Source organism: Temnothorax longispinosus, chromosome 4, assembly GCF_030848805.1.
Source record: "Temnothorax longispinosus isolate EJ_2023e chromosome 4, Tlon_JGU_v1, whole genome shotgun sequence".
NCBI classification, from domain to species: domain Eukaryota; kingdom Metazoa; phylum Arthropoda; class Insecta; order Hymenoptera; family Formicidae; genus Temnothorax; species Temnothorax longispinosus.
In genome coordinates, this window is record NC_092361.1 from 19,488,170 (window position 1) to 19,507,583 (window position 19,414).

Below are 19,414 nucleotides of genomic sequence, written 5' to 3' on the forward strand. Positions count from 1 at the left end.
ATATCCTATAATGCGCGCGCTGTTTACCATGTCTGTCAATTAGTTCTACTTCTATGATTATATTTATATATGAAAGATTCGCCTTTTTTAATATACCGCAATGCTTATTACAGGGTGCATCAAAACGACAGTTCGAAGTTCTCGGATGGAGCAATTAACGAACAAACGCGAATGGACTTAAAGTTTTGCTCATCGCTTTCTCTTGTGCAACTCATTTTACTTGCCGAACTGTTATGGTTACTTAGAATGCATTATGAAGACATAGTGATGCCGCATACAGCTGCGGTGAACTTTACTTGTTGCAAGTATCTGCGCTACATTACAGTGTTCGCCACAAATAATTTCAGTAGACACAATATCGATTTAAATTCTTAGAATGCTATTGATTGGAATGCCATATTCATGCATATTCATCTACATTTGTACACTTCAACATAAATTAATTAATCTGTTATTGATATTTTTAGGGAATAAAAAATAATTGAATCTCTATTATGAAATTGATGCTCGTAAAAATATAATTACAGTTAGGTAGTAGTATATAAAACACTGTGTTCAAGAAAAATTAAAGCTGTAAATGAGAGAAATTACTTTCCCATATGTATACATTTATATCTGCAGTTGCAAGGATTGAAAGGGAAATAAATGTTCGATTTGGAACGCCTTGAATGTCTTTTTAAAGTGCATGAATTTTTAAATGTTCTACTTGCTATGTAGAATTTACGAATACTCGTCACTTACCGAAAAGCTATCAATCTCAAACTTCGCTGAGAACTGCTTGTTAATGAAGGAGTCAATTTTGTTAATAAAAGAGAATTTAACTGAAATTATTTAGTACAAAATTACTATAAGTCTGTTTTATATAACTTAACAAATATACATAAAATTGTCAATATTTCTCTCTTTTCTATTTTCTTCTTTTTTTTACAAATTGCACTAAACAGGCTTACATGTTTTTTTTTTCAAAGTCTTAAATTATATAATCGATTTTATGTGCACAATATGCAATATTAAAAATTCTAAGATAAGATAATATTAAATAAGATCATATTTAATATGGCAAATTGTTTAGTACTACAAATAAAGAATATCTCGGGTTAATTCTTTATTATAAAACATATACTTGTCTTTTCAGATGTATCTGTACTCATTTCCTATTTCTTGTAAATCTTGTCTAATTAGAGCACTTTAATTAGTGAATTACATTTTAATTAATAAATCTTTTAAAATATAATTCTTTTTAAAAAGAAAAACTTGGCATCGCGATTGCGCCTGCTCCAGTTTGCGTTACGCGCGGAAGTATTACTTGAATGTCCTTTTTAATCTTAATATTAACCTCCGGCTTCTTCAGCAAGTGCTTGAATAAACCTGTAATAAATTGCCCTTGTGTCCTATACTTCTCGAAATCGAAGTCTTCGTTGTCTTGAAGAAGATTGGGATTTTGAGCGAGGTATGTAATTAGGTCGTTATACGCTAGTTTCTCCTTGTACGTCAATTGATCGAAGTTCACCGTCTCCTGAATCATGTTGCCTAGTTGCACTTCAGCCTTAACTACGTACGTTTCGACCCACATCCACATGATGGGCAAGGCACCCATATCGGTGAATTCCACCTTGTCTTTGTAGTATCTAAGTGTCTTCAGAAGTCGTTTCTCGAGATGTATTTTACCGGACAATGCACTCTGAATAATTTTGTGCAAAAGGTCTCCACGAGACATAGTTAATGGTGGTTTTTCTACATGCAATTTTTCCAAAAGAGTTGGATCCGCGAGGAATTTCTCTAGCTCTTCTATCATGACGGATTCGTCATCATTACGGGCTGTTGGAAGAGCAACAGTCAAACTTGTTAGTTCAGGCTGCCACTGACCTGTAGTTTCGGACATCATCTTCACGAGTTTATCTTCAGACACTTGAGTGCTTATCGATGGTACCTCGATAGCCTGTACATAAATATCAATTAAGGATTTCAGCTTCGGGTTTGATTGAATTATTTTACTTTTTTGTAGTTTGTGCAAGAGCGTTATCAAAAGTGCCCCTTTATTTGGATACACCAATGGTTCAAAATCTGGCCCAAGTATTTCCTGAATCTTCGAAGACGTGAAAATCATTTTGAGAGGTTGTATTGTTATCGCAAGCGTGTCCTCTTCTTCTAAAGTAGGCAGCAGATCAGCGTAAGGATTAGATGGATTTATAGACTGCAACAATATCTTAGGATTGACGATAGGTACAGTGACACTGTCGGATAACTGTTCATCGGGTGGATGTTCGCCAATACTACCGTGGGTCAAGTCGTTCGGATTAAACGTGGAATACACGACATTTGATACCAATTTCTCCGACGAAGCTACGATGGGTAATAATATCGTTGAGCTGACATATTCTATACTGGCGATATATTTATGAATATAGTTTATCAAATCCGTATTCTTCGTTACTTCCGGATAAGTCGCGGCTTTCTTAAGTACTGCTGACAACAATGCAATATTCGTGGGATAAACTGTCGTATCCACATCCTTCAAGATCTTCTTAACGTAATTTTTGCCAAATATGGTAGACAATGGTTGTAATACTTGAGTACTTATTGGTGTACCGCTATATTGCATGAAACCAGTTGTTTCCGCCGATTTCAGAAGTTCCTTGATATCTGGTAAAATAATTTCACGTTCTTCCGAGGTGTAACTTTCCATTTCCACCGTCGTTACAACTGGGACGCCACTATTGGATATTTGCACTTTAAGAGGCAGATCAGTGTCTATAGTAGGAGGTAATACTATCGCACTTGATACATTCTCGTTACTCACTTTCTCTTCCACCCTCCGTGAAAGTTGTGGTTTAGTATATAATTTCCTTGTTGCTTTGGTAGATTTTTTCGTTGTGATTTTTTTAGTACTCACTTCTTTCTGTGAAGAACCGCGAGCCTCAAGCTCCTCACTTGCAGTTACAAACACTGGTGGTATATTTTCATAAATAGTCAATTCTGAACTATGTTCTAAATGTTCCGGAGTATATTCTATTTCAGAATTATATTCTTCAACAATACTCTCTCTTTCAGATCCTGTATATTGGGGCTTCTTTTTTGAGAGATGTGGTTTCTGCGTTGGAATATAAGTAACCAGAGAAGGAACGTGAGATATTGACGTTAACGAAGGTTTCATAGTTAAGGGCCGGTGTGATGTATCTTCTCGAGCAGATATATATTCAGTGGCATGTGATTCGGTAACTTTTGCTCCAGTGACTCTTGCTCCTGTGACTCTTGCTCCTGTGACTCTTGCTCCTGTGACTCTTGCTCCTGTGACTCTTTCTCCGGTGACTTTTGCTCCGGTAATTTTTCCTTCGGTGACTCTTGTCTTGGTGACTTGTGCTTGGCCTGTCGTAGCAGAACGTGCACCGTGGATTGATGATTCCACCTTTACTTCTGCAGAGTCGATATGTGTAGGAACTTTCCATTCTGGAGTTCCAACTTGCTCGAATTCTTGTACAGCGGCACCGGGAACTTTACCAACATATTTATCTATGTTCCATATGTACGGAACTCCGTTGAAGCCACTTGGCACATTGTTCGTATACGTAGTATCTGTCTCGATTGCCAGGTTTACCGGTTTTTCCCGGTCTAGATAGAGATTTACATCTACTGGTTTTATAGGGCCTTGCGATTGATGCTGAGGCGGTGAAGTTGTCTTCAGAATATACGCTACATTTTGAATTTTCGTTATTAATGTGAAAGGTATATTATTTTGTAATTTGTGTACCTGGGAAAACGTATTCATCAAACACTGTTTAGGTGTCAGGCATTTGCTTTTCTCCGTTGGTATCAAGGTACTCAAAAGCACGGCTGTTTCCGGCTGTGCAATTAACTCAAGCTTTATGGAATCTACGGTCGACTGAAGTACTTGATCCGCATCAGGGGTCTTCACAGATTCCAAAAGTATCAGTACATCAACTTCAGGTGACACAAACGGTGTGAAAATTCTGGAATATCTTTTCATGATTAACGCTGGTAGCAGAGTTGTGGCCGGCTGTTGTAGCATGTGTGAATTTGGAAAGCTTGGAACGCGATTCGTAAGTCTCGTTATGAATGCCAAGAGAAGATCTAAGGGATCGCTGTAGGCAAATTTGTTGAATCCCTTGAGAATTTTATTCATGTCCTCGTTCTTATAATTGTGCATGAAGTACGTTAGTAAACTATTTTTCATGAGAACCGCATCCGAATCAAAATCTTGGGGAATAATTGCTGAGAGCAGCATTCCTACATCTATGTCTTTTTCAGTCAAATGATTCATATATTTGAAGTTCGAATTATAGTAAGATGGAACTGTTACAACCTTCAAGTGATGGTACACGTAACCCGCGGCGTCCTTTATGATCATTGGTACGTTTGAATTGAGAATTTTAGTTAGGACAGAAAAGACAAGTGTATAAGCGTCATTGCCAACGGGTTCCTTTCCAATCGAATCCCAATCATTATAGTCGATGATATTATTTTTAGTTAAATCGTACAGAAATCTGACGTTTTCTTCCAATACGGGATCATCGCTAGGGTTTGGTAAGTTTATCAGTATCAAACCGAATAATTCTTGCGACAAAGGCTGCTTCTTTGTTTGTAGATTGTTAAGAAGTTTTACGAACACCGGACCAAGAGCTTTCTGAGTGATATTCGAGTGTTTGTCATATCCTATCGTTTCTTCGTTTTTAATTTTACCTTTCGAGACTGTGTCTAAATCGATATCGGCAAGATAATTAAACGTCTCAAATTCTGTTGGTTTTAGTAACGTATTTAAATCGATTCTATTCAATTCGATCTCGTTGGTCAAGTATTTAGCTGTGCATTGAATATAAGATGGTAGATTTTTTGTCACCGACGACAATATGACACTTGTCTGTTGATTCTTGTCTGTGGTATCTAATTTAGATAAAATCGGTAATAAATTATACATATAAACCATCTTTTTCTTGAAGAACTCGTAAAGCGTCTGCAATGATGTATATTGTTCTTCCGTCATTCCGCTTTCAAGACCGTGGAGCAAATACGAGAAGATATGGAGTATGTTATCACGGAATGTCACTGACGATTTTAATTTCTCTATTACTACGTTCTTCCTGTTATCGCCATTCGGAATATTTTGTTCATCTTTCAGGTATTGAATACTGCTACTTGAATACTGTTCAAACAGCACCGGATTCAAAGATCTTCGTACGACGCCGAAGTCCGAAAGAGCACGTAGTAGAACATCTTCGTTATTTGATTTGTGCCCAATTCCCTTCAATCAGAAATATCTTTTATCGTCACAATAAATTACGATATATAATAGAAATAGATAATTAAATAATAACAAACAAAACTCATGTATATAACTTTGTTATCTTATTCCATTTTTAAACTATATTATTTTGAAAAAAAGTTATATATTTTCACACTTACTTCTTTTTTTAATTTTGGACGGTGTTTGCCCTGAAAATAAAATAAATCAAATATCACTAAAAATTATTTTACCTAACAAAATATAATACGTAACTTAGTTTTAAAAAGCTAACAATTTTACTCGCTTTATACACAGTCATTTATACAGATTATCAAAATTATAATGTACGTATCTAATTAGCAAATAATCACTATATTGTATCCAGCATCACTATATATTTGTCGAAATGTTAACAGTTCGTGTCAACATAATAAACTTACTGCCGCAACTGCACATCGCACGAATGCTGTTCCAGTTATGACGACGAAAATAATAGTTATTACATTTTTCACTATCATTTTGCAGAAAGTTATGTGGCCGAATCAAGCCAAATGGAATCGTATAAAATATTCGATCGTTGTTTATACGTGTAAAACGTTTCACATTACACAATATTCTGTTGGATTTAAAAATCGCTGCGTCTCGCAGCACACCACGACGACTGAGGTAAGCTTTAACGAGGGCGGTGCCTTTATATGGAACAACAATCGAATTGCCATGGGTTAGAATTATGTAGGTGCGTGTACGCGACCGCCGGCTGAGAATGAGTAACTCAGCAAGCGCATGTTATTGCTAACTGATAATTAAATTTTACTGTTCCGTACGTTCGATATTTCTCTCCCACCAGTTCCTTCGACTTGGTTGGTTTGAGCATCGAGCGAGATGAGATACGCTTGTTTGATTTATTATTCTTGATACCATCTTTAAACGACCAGATGCTGTATTACTTTTATGTTACAAAGAGATTGTTCCGCCATCGAATTTCTATCGCGGAATTTAATTCTCGGATTGTCATTTGATTTGGTTGTGCAAAATATAGATTTTGCCAAAATTTTGAAACTCGACACATCGTAATGACGGCATTTAATTATTAAATAATTAGGTATGATTAGGAGCACATTTGTTACAGCAAACCACACGACTTCGATGTTACATAAAAAAATATATCCATCTATCTCGGTTCGATGGATTAATCACTGAAAAAAATTAATCACTGTGTATGATTGCGCGAGAGACAATATAAATATCTCATGCGGGAAATATACACAGAATAAATACGAATGCTGGAAAAACACAAAAATTGATCATCTTGTTTGAAAAATTCGCTCATCAAAATATTCGCACTTCGCGGAATTGCCACTGGTGCATCAAATTTTCGTTAGTTTCTTCGTTATCTCACAGATTGTTTTCAATATATCTTTTGGAACTGATTGCTTCCCCGTGCCACGATTCCATGTGAAAGCGACCGTACTAACACTTTTCTATCAATAAAAGTGATCTCAAGGCTGAAGAGAACTATTTTCCACACTATTCTCTAGGCAAATTTATCTCAAAAACATTTATATTTACGCGTACACGCGCATGTATGTTCGCACGGATCAATTTACTTATATGATACGTTACATAAAGTTATTATCGCAGTAGTTGATTAGTTGGTATGTCCATTGCAATATAATAATCACCGTCGTAGGAGCTTATTGTAATTAGAAAACGCAATAATACAACAGCAATAATACTAACGACGCTCATATAAGTTCAACGTCTAATTTACAGTCTTATATTATATGTTCTAAGTAATTTTATGTCTTTTCTGTAGATATAGACGTAACCGCTTGAAATAAGATACTCAACATGTAGCCGTTACTCGCGACAAAGCGCACCGCCACTCTTTTGATTGAGCGCAGTGTATTTTTACTCGGTCGGCCAATAAAACCGAAGCTGACAATCTACTGTGTCCCCTAACAAATGACAACAGATAACTGGCGACCGAAAGGGTCGCGCCGTCGTGAAACGATAAGGTGGCGGGACAGTGACGAATAGGCCTTCGCGATCGCTCCGCGGAGCTTCCGCGGCTGCAATTCCATCGGCGATGCTCGATGCAGCCGACTGCCACTATCATATACGTACCGGGGGGCAATTCCGATAGGCGATCCATTATCTTAAGCGGCATCGAGCAATCGATTCGCGCCGCATCTCGGCCGAGAGCGCTTTTTCAGGTCCCGTCAGGACTTTCGCGCTCCGCGCAACGGTTTCTCTTCCACTCTCTTTCCATCGCCGTCCCTTTTATTCTACGCGCACGTAATTTTTTGGATTGACTCACGAAACGCGCGCGCGCGCAACTACATATTGCGCTTCTATGTTGCTTCCATCGCTCTCGTCCGTATAAGGTCGACCTGTCGGGATTGGGATTGAACGATGCGCAAATATACGGCAGCTCCGCGCCGAGAGCTAAAAGCTCGCGCGTTTTTGGGAAAGATATCGTTTTTCTCGCATTTCCGCGGAAGAATGAGCCTCTATTTATCTCGCGGAGATTAATGACGCTGTTTGTCGGCGATAAAATAGCCCCACGATACTTAACGTATTATTCTGTTTGGAAAAATGGGGATCGTGTATAATCAGGATTGTACGTAAAATAGAGAGCTTTAAAGCTGCTGTTACTCTTGCTGCTGCTGTTGCCGCTGCCCTGCTCTGCTTTCGCTGCCTGCGAAACTTTCGCGTCATGGTAGTAAAATTAATTGATGTAAACAACTTAGAACATATAAACGTTAATATTTTATCAAAAGCTTTAGCGATACATGCGCACATATGCACACATACAAATGAGTGAAACTTGTTACTCATATATGATAAAAAATATTTTATAAGAGAAATATACGAGGTCTTTATGATTCTTAACTGCGGTTCCTACACATCTCTTGCTAAAAAATATAAATGGATATTTATTATCGTACATAGCACGCGGTATACTAAACGTACTAATCCACGATATATACTGTCAAAAGTGTCTGTATTTTTTATGACAGAAAGTGCATCATCCGTTTGAATAATTTGTTTTGTGAGAAATTTGCAATAATTAATATCATAAAAAATTTTTATGACAAAATAACTGAAGTAATGCTAGATGTCAACAGTATTGACATTTCTCTCTGGCAATATATTGTATATAAATATCGCTGTTTATTCCTACAAACTCGAGATAACGATTAGCTGTCACCAGATAAATTTTATGTTATAAATCAACAACAGGAAAAATAGTCTTTTAATGCAGCTCGTCTCCCTTCCTGCATTGCAGCGATACGGGTCGAAATTTATTAAAGCTTCGTATCTTGATCAAACAGCGCTTTTGATTGTTTTGCGAAATTGAAAAAAAAAACTCTAGTTAAGTTTTTCTCCGTAGATATTTTTATTCATCCCCCGATAGCAACCTCCGATTGGACGCTGCTGCTGCACTGTAAATTCCGCCGCTCGATCGCGAGAATCGCTTTTGGAGATTACGATTGATCGACGTTTGCCGAAACTTAAGCTTTTACGATACCGAAGAAATTCTACGAATTTTACGCTTTATGTTTCAACTTCTCGCGCGAGGGTTTACCGTTGACCTAGATATTGATTTTCCGAAACTTAATCAATTTCGGCTTAATATATTCCTCGCGGGATATGAATCGTAATACGAAAACTTGCGCCAGAATTATTCCGAGCAAAATCGTTGGGATAAACGATAATGAATTTGATTTTTATTCAGGATTTTAGACCCACTGATAAAAATGATCTCGGGACTAGAAGGGAATATTTTCCGCATCATATCCTGTACAAACTCAAGGTGCTCTGGTGCTTATATGTGTACATACGCGCAATACATATGTACACAAATGTGTCCGCGCGCGTACACACATTTACTCGTGATCAATATACTCGTGATCCCATATTACACAAAGTTCTTATTACCGCGGTGGTTAATTAGCGTGAGCAAACCACCGCGGATATTATCCTTTAAGTATCCGGAAAGCTAACATTGTGCGAGAAATTGACTGTCGCGGTTCTATCGCCGTTCTTTTTCCGCTGTAATATCGCCATTGTATTGTACAATAGAACCACTCTCCTCATTGAAAGAAATATCTCTATAAATATCATCGCAGTATATACTTCATGTTCCGATTATCTTTTATTGATTTCGAGATTCTTGATAAACTTAAATTTCTTTCCCATTCCGTGTTCACAGGTTGCGGAAGTATCGCACCGAAATCCACTTGGGGCAAAATTGCTACGATGGGCTACGCCAGTCTTGGTATACCCTTGACCCTGGTCTACCTGTCTAGCGCGGGAGGTCTCCTGTCGAGATGCGCCAGAGGCGTCTTCACACGTGCTCTTTGCTGTTGCCTTTGCTCGAATTGCGGCTACTGTTGCTACGACGAGAGGCGGATGCAGGTTAGCGATGGCATGCCTTGCCGAAATTTTCGCATCGTTAGCCGATAAAAAATTCAGTCACAGATTGCCAGTGATACGGTCTTTCTCAATTGTTGAACAAGCCGGGTGTACGTGATGGGAAATGTATGTGTCGCATCAGCTCGACATATGCATAGTCTATGTCGGGCAGGATACGCATGTCCTGTACGATCGATAAGGATTAATCGCCACCGTAGTATTGATTGGTTATTGTTAGAGCGCTATTCAAATAAAATTGGATCAGCCTTCGAAACCCGGTACTCGAAACACAAGAGTGTAAACGATGTTGGCGTTCACTCGAAAATGTTGCGATGCAACATGAATGTAATTGGCACACGTGTAGAATGGTCATTCACGTGTGTTGACGCGCAGATATGAACGGATTTTCCATTTTCGGGTATTTTCTCGTACATACAGGAGAAAGAGCGGCGAATGAGAAAGAAGCGGCAGCAGGAGGAACTGGCGCAGCAACAGCAGCAACAGCTACAGCTGCAGGAGCCCTTTTACGTTCGCGCGAATGCATCTACGTTCACCAGCACCGTGGAAATTAAGGCCAGCCCGAAAGACGAGGTGTCGAGTCTCGGTTCGGGCGACAGGCCGAACGTCACCATACTCGCGCCAATCAGTATCTGTCTCGGCGCGATGCTGTGTTACATCATTGCCGGAGCATTCACCCTGCACAAATTGGACGGTTGGTCATTCGTAGGTAAGTCCCATGCATGTCGGGAAAAAACCTCATAAACTTTGTGTTCAGTGTTGCGTCACTTCTCGACATGAATTCCGATAGTTTCCGCGATATGAACATATCTCGGTGAGCCTCAAAGCGCTTCGAAATTAACGCGGCCGTATTTTCTCATATCAGATTGGCATGCATAAATTCTGCGACGTAATATACGCAGTGCGCAATATACGTAAACACGATATATGTATAGATATAAAGCTTGTACCTTCTTTGAAAGTTAACGGCTAGCGCTTCTTCCACATCTAGACGCGAGCTATTTCTGCTTCATGAGCCTGAGCACTATCGGCTTCGGCGACATGGTGCCCGGTTCTTATCCTCGTCACACCCTCGCCGACTCGAGAAACGTGACGGTCTGGTTCTGCTCCTGCTACATAATGTCAGGGATGGCCTTGACGGCGATGTGCTTCAACATCCTCCACGACGAGATCGTCCATCGGCTGAGTCACCAAACGGACAAGCAGGAGCCGGTGAAGCCGAGCTCGTCCGTAGACGAGCTATCAACGGACCCGTTCGCGCTGACCTCGTGACAATTTCCGTCGGGCAATCTGTGCCACAGGAACGGCACCGACGAGAACAATATATGTGGCACGGAACCACCCACCAATATATTCGCGCACGAAAACGAGATCAACATTCTGAAGGACACTTTCAATCAGGTGGACGTTACCAGAGATTGCAAGCCGATCCTGAAACTCGAGGATCACGTCCCGCCGATCTCTGCCGTCTATATGTTGCCCAAGGTCGACGAGGAGGCCGAGGAAAATACGGAAATGTGAAACTTGGACGCGGATTTCCGGAGATTGGCAGTCCGGCGGCCGGGTTCAATCAATTGGAGATTACCCAGCAGCGTTTTTACGGATCGTAACCCAGATGGATAGGTATATATGACACGTTATATATGCTAAATCGTCAGATCGCGATGAAAAGACGTTTTTGTTGAATCTATTATTAACGTTGAATTTACAGTTAAGACACGCTAACAACTTTAATAAAATCACGAAAATAACGTGTCTGTTAAAATTGCCCGTAAACTTTATATCTTCGTTTCTTTTTATTAGGAACATAGATATAGTGTTGTGTAATTTTCCAATGTGAATTTAGAAAATTCCAATTAGCAACTTCATATAGTTATCTACTAATATCGTCGTGATGTGATAAACGATTGTGTACGATGTTTTTTATGTTGTAACGTTTTTTACACTATCTTAATATACTGTTTTACGTGTCTAGATTCAACGATTAATGATGGAATCATTAATACGTATCCATCAGTGATAATACTAATGAGCATAAATGAACGCGTATACAGAGCGCTATCTGGGACACGTTCAAAAAAATTCAAAAATAAGTGCTTGAACCGTTGGCGCAAGTAAGACATCCTCCTTGAAATCGATACAAGATAGCTCTCATTTTCGCTCGTATATGACAAGAACAATAAATAGATTGACATAAAAATGAAAATTCTGAAATTTCATAAGTTCCATTGTTCCTTTCATCTTGAAACTTATATTACGATCATAATTAAAATAAAATCATGATAATGTGATATAATATTGATACTTTCTACTTGTGTAAAAGTGGCTGTTTGTAAGATTTAAAGGTAATTTATTTATAACGACACGTTATGTATTTTTTTTATAAATACAGTATATTATATAAGTTCTAAGTAAGAGGCATCAAGACAGGCAAAGTCTCTCAAATATCGTAGAAATTTTTTGAACTTCCACCAGACGTTGCCAGGTTAATTTTGAAGTGTCTTTAATAAATGTTTGCTGCATATTGCTGGAATATGAAGTTACCGCTTTCATAAAAACAGGATGTTACGTACCGAAAGGCTGAATGCAAATAACGTTGCCAAAGTTTACTTTATGCTGATTAAGAGCACTGAAAAAAAGGTTTGGTTATAATAACCTAAGGCTTGGTGAAATAGCTTCAACTAAAGGGTTTAGTGATTATGACGAAATATTTGGTTAATGGTAACAAATTTGGTTAATGTTAACAAATTCGGTTAACATTAACCAAATATTTCGTCATAATCACTAAACCCTTTAGTTGAAGCTATTTCACCAAGCCTTAGGTTATTCTAACCAAACTTTTTTTCAGTGAGCACAAATTATTATTAAAGATGGCATTCCAAGGTACAGATGTGCCATTTAAAGTCGCTGCTTGTAAGTGCAGTTTTGCGACGCTTTGCGTCGTGTAGCTTAAAGTAATACGGATTAATTGAAGAAATCACAAAGAGTATAAAATTCCAGGAGCTGAAGCCATGAGTAATTATCTATTACGACTCAGACGTTCGCGTACCGACATTAACGACAGGAAATTACGTTTACGTCGTCGATAAAATGAATAGAGCAAATGACCGGCATAAAATAATTTCCCAAGAGGCAATAGTGCATTTCATTCGCGGCCGGTATGCTATTCGTGCGCGGAAATGTTGAAACTCTTCTTTTATTTCCCTATCGTCTTTATTCGCGTCACGTACCGTTGCTGTGTTTCCTAAAGAAAGCCGTGGAATCGACTGAAAAATTGATATTTCTTCAATATAAATAACGCCTTAAAAACACAGTGTCTTGAAGATACTACATGCAAAAAAAACAAAATACTAAGATAAAATTCTAAAAATAATTCTATATAAATATAAGTAAAGAACGTGTACACATCAAAAATGTACACATCAAAAATGCATCTTAAACTTTGAAGATTTGTCAAATCATCCCTCGAGAATCGATATAGTTGTTATCGAAAGTACTTCACCACTTCGCTTTACGACCCATTATCCAGAAAGTCTGATTCATAATAAAACAGTAGATTTGGCTGAGTTTTCGGCGAATTAACATATCTCTCGAATAAAAATATCATTAATTTTACAGTACCTAAATCATGAGGGAATTTTTTTTCCATAGGATTTTTTTCGTGAAATTAATTTCCAATAATGTCGGGTTTATGCTCGACATCGATTCCTTAACGATCATAACACGAGCGAAATCGTTTGAGCGAATTCGATATTTCCGCGGATTTCATCCGTTTAATATTCAATGAGATTTCGAGGACGTCCTGTCTTGCGAACGGGAACCGACTTAACGTTTCTACACGCCTACTTAGATAGGGACATGTAAGGATTTTTTATATTTCCGTACTTAAGCGTTCACAAGGTATAAAACGCGTTCTTGTCTGTAACATAATTAAGCTATCGATCCTTGCGTCTAGCTCCGGACAGATTGAAGGTACACACGTACGTGGTTACTCGCACGCATACCCGTTTATCGATCGATCTGTCACTTTTCCTACGTCCTCGCGATTCTACCAAACTGTAATTTCAATCACACTGCCGTACGTGGAAAGCTGTGAAGATAGCGACCCGATTATCGTTGAACAAAGATCACGTTCTCCGAGAATGATATGAGCGACATTTAAAGTGGAGAAATCGTTTAAAGATATTGACTGTTCGCATACGCAAAAAAAAACTACGGTATATTTTAATCGTAATATCAACTCAATGAGTTGAGAAACGATCGTTTGTTCAACGATAATTGTCAGCGAGTCTTGTAATATTGTAATAATAATTAGCAACGTGTTGTTTGTTATACTGCCATCGGCTGGACGCTGGAATCAAATGAATGAATGAAATCAAATTCTGTGCTCAAGAACAATAACTAAGGTACTTACGGATAAGCATTAATCCCTAAGGATATTGCGTTTAGGACGACTAATCTCCGTTCTTTCATATTGATACTCGAATAGTCTACGAGAAGTGCGTAAAACAAAGCATAACTGTGAATTAGCTGTAAATGATTATTTTCGTTGCGTATGGGGCAACCTCTGTGCGCGTGGCGATTAATATTAATAAGCATGCCACACCTATGTTGCCATATTAAATATTCTTTACATATCTTTACGCGGATATAGATTATATAATTTAAAATCTAATATAATGTTAGAATAAAATATATGTTAAATTCAAAACTTGTACTTTTTTTTATACTAGATAAATTTTCTTTGTGAGAGTATGATGTAAAAATAAAAAGTGCGCCTAACCGACGCGAAATCTTGTCACGCACGACGCGGAGGAGCGAAATGGTCCCGGAGCGACTTAAAAAATGTCCCTTCTTCTGTTTCCTGTAACATATCATACGGTATAAGGGATTTTGTCGGCCGTCTCTTCACTTATACGAGCGATCGTACGTACGTTACCTCGATATTAAAAGCGCCGAGCGAATCGCTGAGAAGGCTGTAGGACCCCGCCGTGCAACTTGCGAGAGAATTTCGTACGGTGTCTAATGACAATCGATACTGGCTTGAGCAGTTGCTAGAGTTATCGTTATCACTCCGTCGGTGATTCGATGGAGGGTCGTGGCCGGCAGCCAAGACAAACTTTACTTTGGTGCTCGTACCAAGCCATCCAGCCATCGATCCAACCTACCCGCCCGTACAAACTTCCTCACACTCGAGTTCGAGTCGAAGCGGGGCGCTTGCTCCAAGCTGGCGCTACGGCGATTTGTTGCGAGAATCTATTTACAACTTTCCATATACGTCCCCGTGTACGCGAGGAATCGTGCAATAACCGCCGGCGTGTCACGATTGCGAATGCCGGAGGAAATGTTTAAAAGTTTGGCCGCCGCATTCCTTGGTTAAGGATAGGGTACCACGAAAAAAAAAAAGAGAAAATGATATCTCGCGCGATCGATATTTTGCATAACGCCCTGATTAAAGTTTTATTAATCGATATTCTTGCATGGTACTTAGGACTTACAGTTTTCTTTTAGTCGTGCTATTTTAGATCACTTTTAATTCTTTCACGAAGTTTCCTCTCGAGATAATAGACTCATTTACAAGGTGAACTTGTGAAGCGAATTAAAGTTTGACGTAACTTTTCACGCGGATATTGAATTCGTTAAATGTAAGTGAATTTGGCTACATCAAGGAAACATATATATCCTGTCGCATCATCACTTTGCTACTCATGAATGATGAAGAAGGTTAAAAAAATAAAGAAAAAACTTTATGCAATCTTGCATACTTCACTTAAAAAATTTTTAATTATATCTCTTCAATGCGATTTTATATTAGATTAATTTTATGCATATATTATTATATGTATTTCTGAGGACTTTTAATATATCATTCTCAATAAGAAGAAGGTTGAAAATGTGAGAGAGACTTTTCTATTCTATTTCTATTCTCGTATCACATTCGTATATTTTATTTGTAGTTTCATGCATAACAGATTATGAAATAAAAATTTAGAAGCATTGAAGCAAAAGAAAACGACCTTATTTTTCCAGATTAGTATAATTACCGTTACAATATATAGCAGATTGTGGCCGGCAATTTTTTATGTCCATATATAACGCCGTCTATGAGTCCAGGATGAGGTCCCAACGCGGCAAAAGTCCAGGTCGGCTTCTCTCCTTTCACAGGATTTTCTTTCCTATGTAGCTCCTCATCTTTCGCCCTTACGTTCCGGTTTCCTCTGTCGTACTCCAGGGAAATATAACCGAGTTCAAAGCTCTCGATGGTCGACACGAAACTTTAGCGCGACAATTTTGCACGAGAAATATCCAATGAAAGTCAAACGCCACGGGATTCAGCCTCATCGGTGCGTTTCAACCTTGGGGAAAAAAAAAAGAGGAAGAAAAGCAAATCCTGCCCGACCTTCCAACAGCCGACTTAATGGAATTAATGGTTTTCTGCTGTCGCCTTACATATTCATTCTGTGAGTGAATCAGCCTGTGAGCCGTCGAGTTTTCGAAAACTTCAGAAAGTCGAATCTATGTCTCTTGATACTCAATTGCGCTTCTACCGAGGGCAATTAGTGATCTTGCTACTTCTGGCTACTATCATTTCATAGGACCTGAGTAAAGTACTACTAAATTAAAGCAAACTCACTTTGCACAAAGTTAGCAATATTTGATCAATGTGCTTACTTCTAACTTATTCATTTTTATCTCGTTTTATTTCGTTCCTATCCTCATAGCTCGAACATCCTCAGTGAAAGATTATTTAATAACATTTCTTCATAAAAATAAAATAATTATTTATGTATTTATTTCAGTTTAAGGCAAACATTAAGATAAATAAGTGTTCGCTATCCAGAGGAATCATTATCGTTACCACTGAAGCGAACCATCGAGGAGAAATTGCAGGAGAGGAAATCTCGGAAGAGAGATATCTCAGAAGTAAAATCTCATTTATAAGTATCTGAGTTGCAACAATATCCTGACGATATTTCAATTTTCGTAATTAATGAATTAACGAGATTTGCTCCTGCCGTCCTACATTGCAAGTCTTACAAAAATGTGCCGTCAGTAATAATGTAATATTTTAGCACAAATTGATATTAAATGTAATCAAGCGTATTACTAAATCCATATTTCTGATGTATTTTCGTTCCCATCTCATTATAACAAATTTATAACTGTTTATTAAGTTACTGTCATGTTAAAGTAAAATAAAAAGTGCATTTTTTTATTTATGCATTTAATTATGCCATTTTTAATAAGATAACGCATAACTTAATCGAATAACTTGCAAGCCCTTTGTTTCATAAAGTGAGTATATCGATACATGCCGATGACGTTAATGAAATATTACTTGTACATAGCATCAATATATGATTGTACGATAACATTATATTAGTATTTATTGTTAGAATGTCAAGTCCAGTTATTTCGAGTCGTATTCGTCATGACTCGCTTGTCGATCGCTTTCATTGAAGCTCACGGTTGTAAATACGATATTGTCCTAGAATGTAATAGATTGAATGTGGAAAAAATCTTGTTAGATCTTGTTATTGGACAACAACAAATAACTTGGGAAATTTTCCATTATCGTAATATCGATTGATATCAACTTATTTAATTTGTCAATGTGAGAGGAAATTAAATGTTGCAAATATGCAAGAAATGTCCGTGTTGGATTTGGGTTGATTTTATTCATGTGTTTGAGATTTTATCGTTAATAGAATTTAAGGAATATTCATTCTTCTTCTTGTTTTACGTTAAAGATGTACGTAACAAGACTTTATATAAGATACACTTTTATTTTCTAAATAGAGCATACACACATCAGAAAGCAAAATAATCGAGTTCGTCTAAAGATATTGCAATAAATAATCGTTTTCTTGGAAAATTAACGGTGGTATCTCATTTACAAAAAGCTTTAAGTGAATAAATAATTTCGAAATTTGTAAACTGTTGTCAAAAATTCTGGAAAAGAAAAATATAAGATGTTTGCTAAGTAACGTACAATGCGACAGTAATCCTTTCCATGTTCTGCTCATAAATCATCTCAATAATTCTTTGCGCGAGCAGAGGAAATCTTAATAAATGTCTGATTCTCTAAACTTCGGGCGCATCGTCGATCAAAACAAAGTTTTCTATACGCTTATAAGCGACCTGCTGTGTCCGCGAATTAATCATAGTTAAAGTTTTCCGAGGTTCGCTTATGAACTCATTTTTTTTCCGACGATCATACATTCCTGGAAGATACACAAGCATCTGTAACGAAGTTTAAGATTTCCGTCTTGATAAGATCTGACGATGCTAAAAATAACGCATAATTTTTACCGTGTTCAAAATGTTTTTTAAAGAAATCGATTATTTAAGAAATATCCGAAATATATGCAGGAAGAATTGATGTCAGAAGGGCACATATATAGGCGTACACACACACGGTGGACATACTATCGTCTCTCAGATTCCACGTTATATACCGAAACTAAAAGTCTTATATTATATTCTGTAAATAGCTATGAGGGCGAACGAGGTGCGGAGTATTGGCCGACGAAATTGTAAAATACAAAGCGAACGATTTGCTGGGTATTGTACGTCTGTATAATCATTTGTCAAGCAATGTATCCTACGATAGGAGATAATAAAGAAGACATCAAAAATCTCAGTCAGCCCTCTTATTCTGTAGTCTGCGCATACTACCTTAGTGTCTCTTTATGTACGGTATATATATTTTAGTATCCTCTTACATTATATACGCGCAAACGTCAGTTATACGTAAACTTTCTTTGAAATCCTAACTTTCAATAGCTCTTAATTTCTGTTGGTATACATATATATATATTGACCATGATGAAAATTTGCCTGATTGATTTTTATGTTGTACGTTAGAATAAACTAATCAACCTTTTGATCTTCAACAATATTATGCGTCGGTGTAACGATCTGTGTCTAATCGTTAATCTTTATTCGTTCCACTCATTCACTCGCACATACCTTATCTTACCACCAATACGACACCACTAACTCTTGTCGCAAATATATTGCCAAGAAGATTAAGAAATAAAGTATTTTTAATTCTTCTTCAATTAAAAAAAAAAAAATAGTATTATTTGAAAAGTAAAGAATTTGAAGATATGGATTTATATATATACACTGAACATCAACCGCTTTAAACATAAAAATCGTGAATTTTATTATATATATTTATAATTACGTGCGTTATATTTGTTAAAATACACGAAAATATTATTCATCTTAACGCAAAGATGAATTTCTCCGGGCAATACATCTCGCTCGCGATTACAACTTGCAGTGCAGACGGTACTAAAGCCAATATGCTTCAGATGCCAATATCCTATCGATCCAGTGATACAACCGGATTGAAAATGATTTCCATCTTTTATCGCCGTAATTCTGTATAATTCGATGTAAGGCCTAATCACGCGATAAATACGAATGCCGTTCGGAGTAATTAAGAAGCAACGATAATGGTAATAGAAATGTTCCTGTCGGTGAAAGATACCGTGCAACAATAATTCATATATCGTGATTGATTGGTAAGATATGGTCGATACGGTAAATTAAATTACCATTCAACAAGCAGAAGCGATTTCGTAATTAGTGCAATAGAACACTCTCAAATTAAACCATCAAATCTTGCTATACCGTGACCTGTAGAAATAAAAAAGGAAGTTTTACAAGTATTAGCAAGAATCAAAGATACTTGATTAATTAACAATAAGTTTGTTTAAAATA

The 19,414-nt window shown here is 37.4% G+C and overlaps 2 protein-coding genes across 7 annotated transcripts in view; one reads left to right on the top strand and one right to left on the bottom strand.

Annotated features, from left to right (window-relative positions):
• Positions 1-18,323, top strand: part of LOC139811246 (TWiK family of potassium channels protein 7) — a 204,211-nt gene extending 185,888 nt beyond the window's left edge. For all 6 annotated transcript variants that reach the window (XM_071775408.1, XM_071775404.1, XM_071775409.1 and 3 more), the window contains 3 exons: positions 9,459-9,664; positions 10,100-10,388; positions 10,671-18,323. In XM_071775408.1, coding sequence (XP_071631509.1) covers positions 9,459-9,664; positions 10,100-10,388; positions 10,671-10,951 — 776 coding nt within the window. In that variant the 3' untranslated portion in view covers positions 10,952-18,323. The remainder of the gene's footprint in view (positions 1-9,458; positions 9,665-10,099; positions 10,389-10,670) is intronic.
• On the bottom strand, positions 758-5,757 carry LOC139811245 (uncharacterized). Its single transcript, XM_071775403.1, has 4 exons — positions 5,680-5,757; positions 5,419-5,448; positions 3,388-5,257; positions 758-3,279 (listed from the first exon to the last, which is right to left on the bottom strand). Exons 1-4 carry the CDS (start codon positions 5,755-5,757, stop codon positions 1,241-1,243), a joined length of 4,017 nt encoding a protein of 1,338 aa, XP_071631504.1. The 3' UTR covers positions 758-1,240.
• Positions 18,324-19,414: the final 1,091 nt, after the last annotated feature.